Here is a 4,866-nt window from a genome sequence, read left to right on the forward strand (position 1 = left end):
TGAAGATGGTATTGATAGAAGAAAGGGTTTCGTTGAAAATTTCAATTGAGTGATTCTCCTGCTAGATTTGGAGCAGAGTTTGATTTGAGAACAGGGAGAAAGGGTTTCGACTTTTCTTCCATTTGTGATTTGGAAAAGAAAAGAGATACGGAAGCGAAAAAACCAACCTCACTTTTTATCCCTGATATGTTTCAAAATTACGAAAAAAATAGGCAGGAGATGAAAACAATGCGAGGGTTACTCAGTCATTTGAGTATATTAGCGGGTAGGGTAGGATAATTTCGGGTTTCACCCGTCACCCTACCCATTTAATAGTGGGTAAGAAAATCTCTAACCGTCACCCTACCCGTTCAATGGCGGGTAGGGTAGGATACGGTTAAATCATTGGCGGGTAGGGTAGAAATAACGGATATGGGTAGGGCATGTGCACCCCTACTTTGAACTTTCATTTATGCACTTTTAGAGTGATTCCATCCGCTGATCACTGCAAACAATGAAGTAATGCAGTTAACATAGCCGGTGGATCATCATGAAATTGTTTCATGCGTGACCAAAGAAAACACCATGTACATTAAAAACAAGCGCAAAACCAAACCTGGCATTTTGATTGAACGATTTAAAGGACCTTATCGTTACCAGTCATAGTTGCTGCACGAGCAAGTTCTGAAGAAATTCAGCAAAAAGCGCTTTTACAAAGCCACTTCGGACCTACAATTTTCTTCTCCATTATACAAACATTACCATTCTCAATCGTTTTTTTTTCCAACAGCATAATACTTTGTTGTATCTTTGCAATACCCATAACCTCTTTATACATTTGATCAGCATTTTCAAGCTCAAATAAAACAGTAAAGACATGACCGGTGAAAACAAAAACATAGACTTTAAACATCCAAGTAGTTAAACACTCAACAACGATGTTTTCTTAAGATCAACAGAAGGATACAACCGCAAGGAGACGGGTTTAAGAATGAAAAAGGAAAAACATCAATAATGTGCCACAGACATGATAAAAGAGTACTACTGTAGTAGGTAGATAAGCGGGAAAAAAGGAGAAAATAAGACTCACTCTCATCATCCAAATAAAACTCTCGCTGGTTCTTCCAATTGTGGCCGCTCCTAGAATCAGGGCTGCACTCAGTTCTCATATTCTCCTTCACCATCATCTTCATATTCACCTTCCTCATCTTCCTCGGCAGTGGCATCCTGGTACTGCTGGTACTCAGATACCAAATCGTTCATGTTGCTCTCTGCTTCAGTGAACTCCATCTCGTCCATTCCTTCACCAGTGTACCAATGCAAGAAAGCCTTACGCCTAAACATGGCTGTGAACTGCTCACTTACTCTCCTAAACATCTCCTGGATGGATGTAGAGTTTCCAATAAATGTAGACGCCATCTTTAACCCAGTAGGAGGGATATCACAGACACTAGATTTCACATTATTGGGGATCCATTCAACAAAGTACGAGGAGTTCTTGTTCTGGACATTGATCATCTGCTCGTCAACCTCCTTGGTGCTCATCTTTCCTCTGAACATGGCTGAGGCAGTGAGGTATCTGCCGTGTCGTGGGTCTGCTGCACACATCATGTTCTTGGTGTCCCACATCTGCTGAGTCAACTCGGGAACGGTGAGAGAGATGTATTGCTGGGAACCACGGGATGTGAGTGGGGCAAATCCCACCATGAAGAAGTGAAGACGAGGGAAGGGAATGAGATTCACTGCCAGCTTACGCAAATCTGAGTTCAGCTGCCCAGGGAACCTCAGACAGCAAGTCACACCACTCATGGTTGCAGAAATCAAGTGATTCAAATCACCAACTGCAAAACAAAAACACCAAACCTTGTTAAAAAATTTAAGCTAAACTTTTGACATTTCCCCTCTTGAAACTTCTAACTAGAAACATTTATCTTAACTTAACAAAACTTACAGCTTGGGGTGCTGAGCTTTAGGGTTCTGAAGCAAATGTCATAGAGAGCTTCATTGTCGAGCACCATGCATTCATCTGCATTCTCCACCAACTGGTGAACAGAGAGAGTGGCATTGTAGGGTTCCACAACAGTGTCTGAGACCTTTGGTGATGGGAAGACTGAGAATGTAAGCATCATCCTATCTGGATATTCCTCTCTAATTTTGGAGATCAAGAGGGTTCCCATACCAGAACCAGTACCACCTCCTAGAGAGTGGCATACCTGAAAACCTGAGGAAAATTACAACAAATCAATAAGAATAAACTTCTTGTGATCAAGAATTATGTTACCCATTAGTTCTGGAATCTATGCATAAGAAACACTTCACCTGTTACGTACAAACTACAAAATAAAATCTTCATATTCGAGTTGACAATAAACGTGGTATATCATACTAAAGTATTGCTCAATGACAGCGCAAAGGACTAGAAAATAGAAAAGGGGTGCAGTAGTTCAATTAACCTAACAACTACCAATTACGAACTCAAAACCAACTAAAACGAAAGTTATCTCTTCATCATGTATCACAAATCTCAGGAACAATTTCAAATTATCCCCCCCTTCCCCTTCAGACAAACATTGATTTTCAAATTTTAACACGGAACCATTAACTTAACATATTAATGTACAAAATGAGCACTCCCAATCTCAAAATGCAGGTATAGTCTCAATCAAATCATGATTTACCAAATATCATCTTCATGGTAATATCTATACTATCAAACACTGCCGGATACACAAATTCTCAAATCTAAATACATTAAACAATCTCATACTCATCTAAAAATCAAATAACAGAAACCCTAAAACTGCAGAAAACAACATAAATCTATTTCAGATCACAAGATCCAAATGAAAATGAAGATTCAAATAGCAAATGAAAAGAAAACAAACCTTGAAGACAATCACAATTTTCGGCTTCTTTTCTAACAACGTCAAGAACAGAATCAATCAACTCAGCTCCTTCAGTATAATGACCTTTAGCCCAGTTGTTACCAGCACCAGATTGACCAAAAACAAAGTTATCGGGACGAAAGATCTGACCATATTGACCAGATCTGATACTATCCATAGTACCTGGTTCAAGATCCATAAGTACGGCTCTAGGTACATATCTTCCACCTGATGCTTCATTGTAATATACATTAATCCTTTCTAATTGAAGATCTGATGTATCTCCTTTGTATCTTCCTGTTGGATCTATGCCATGTTCATCACATATTACTTCCCAAAACTTTGCTCCGATTTGGTTACCACATTGACCTCCTTGGATGTGAAGGATTTCTCGCATTTTCGATCTTCTCTTCTTTCTCTTTAGGGTTTCGTTTTTTTTTTTCGTTTTTTACTGAGGCAATCTTTCTGGATTCGCTCCGCCTTACGGCCTTGCTTCCCACTGTAATTTTTTTTTTTCGTGGGGGGTTTGAGAAAGAAGATCGAAAATCTGTCTATGCGAGGGTTGATGAGTGAGTTCGGAAAACCAGGAAGGAGGGAAATATATAGGACAAACTGTTATTTTACTCCTGATGTTGATATAGTCATTATCGTGTTTTTGACGTTTGATGTTTCTCGAGATCCTAACCTTAAAGATTATCCGACCGTAATAATTTGTGGAGGATATGTATTTGAGGAGGACTATAACTGAACATGTTTTAGAGGGGATGAGAAAGGGAGGGAAACTCGGTAATAATAGAACGGCAATGCCGGATTTAGATCGTGGGAGGTAAGATTGTGGTCATTTTGCTGGGCCATGTTTGTCTACGTATGCAAAGGAGGTGCAATGATAGAGCGGACGGTCCTACACACATTTACATTTGGACGCTTTGGACCATCTATCTGACGGTCAGACCGCATAGTAGCCACACCGATGTCTCGTTAGAACTTGACATTGTTATTATACTCGCTTGATAAAAATGATACACCCTAGAAAATGATCCACCCTCACTTTCAGGAGATTCAATGATTTTTTTTTCTTTTACTACTTTCGGTTCTGGTAAAAAAATTATTACTATTTTTTCCATTTGATTTTTAGAACTAAATTGAAAATGTGATAGTACCTGTACTTTAAAAACGTAAATGATATTAAAAAACGAAAGGAAGAAAACTTTATGACCATACTACACTAGTTGTATTGCCAGTTCTAGTCGAAGTTACTACATGAGAGATCTAAACTTGGTTTATTTGTGGAATGTTTCATTGATGAATTCTATTATTGGGGCTTTAAAAGGATGGTTTTTGGGGGCTTAATGGGGTCATGAAATAACAACCCATAGGACCCCTTATCTATCCTTTTTTGTAATGTCTAATCTACCCTTAATTTAATTAGTACTAATTAAATTGATTAAGCTAACTAATCAGTCTTAGTGAATCGATTAGACTAATCAAAACATTAATCTTTTGCAAATCAAAACTTGATTATTTTGAGTTTTAAAGAAGGAAAAATGGTAATTTTGGTGATTTTGAAGAAAAATGATGAAACCCTTCCCAAAATCCAAAATAACCTTATAATCAAATCACAACATCAATTTAATCAATTCAAATCCGTCAAAAATCAGAGGTTATTCCGGAATTTTTGTAGTTACGGCTGGATAAATGTGTCGACCCAGCCGAAAATCGACCAAACGGTTGGGATATTAGGAACTCCCAGCCGTGAACACATAAAAACGGTTGGGAAGTTAAGAACTTCTGACCGTTATTCTTCCCAGAATAACCTGAGTCTGTATTACGGCTGGGTTTACATAATTTTCCCGTCCATATTCAATTTGAAAGTTGAGAATTTTTTTGATTCAACATGAATTCTTAATAAGATTGAAAATTACTAATACTTTCATTAACTAGACCACAATAAAACTCATTACATGCTTAATATATCCCCATTACACAGTTGGTTTTAATAACA

At 38.0% G+C, this 4,866-nt stretch overlaps 1 protein-coding gene across 1 annotated transcript; it reads right to left on the bottom strand.

Annotated features, from left to right (window-relative positions):
* Positions 1-797: 797 nt before the first annotated feature.
* LOC113330593 (tubulin beta chain-like) lies at positions 798-3,407 on the bottom strand. The gene is made up of 4 exons (XM_026577406.1): positions 3,370-3,407; positions 2,865-3,306; positions 1,931-2,200; positions 798-1,820 (listed from the first exon to the last, which is right to left on the bottom strand). The coding sequence occupies exons 2-4, from the start codon at positions 3,259-3,261 to the stop codon at positions 1,138-1,140; spliced, it is 1,350 nt and encodes a 449-aa protein (XP_026433191.1). The 5' UTR covers positions 3,262-3,306; positions 3,370-3,407; the 3' UTR covers positions 798-1,137.
* Positions 3,408-4,866: the final 1,459 nt, after the last annotated feature.

The sequence above is a fragment of the Papaver somniferum genome, unplaced genomic scaffold (genome assembly GCF_003573695.1).
Source record: "Papaver somniferum cultivar HN1 unplaced genomic scaffold, ASM357369v1 unplaced-scaffold_118, whole genome shotgun sequence".
NCBI lineage: Eukaryota > Viridiplantae > Streptophyta > Magnoliopsida > Ranunculales > Papaveraceae > Papaver > Papaver somniferum.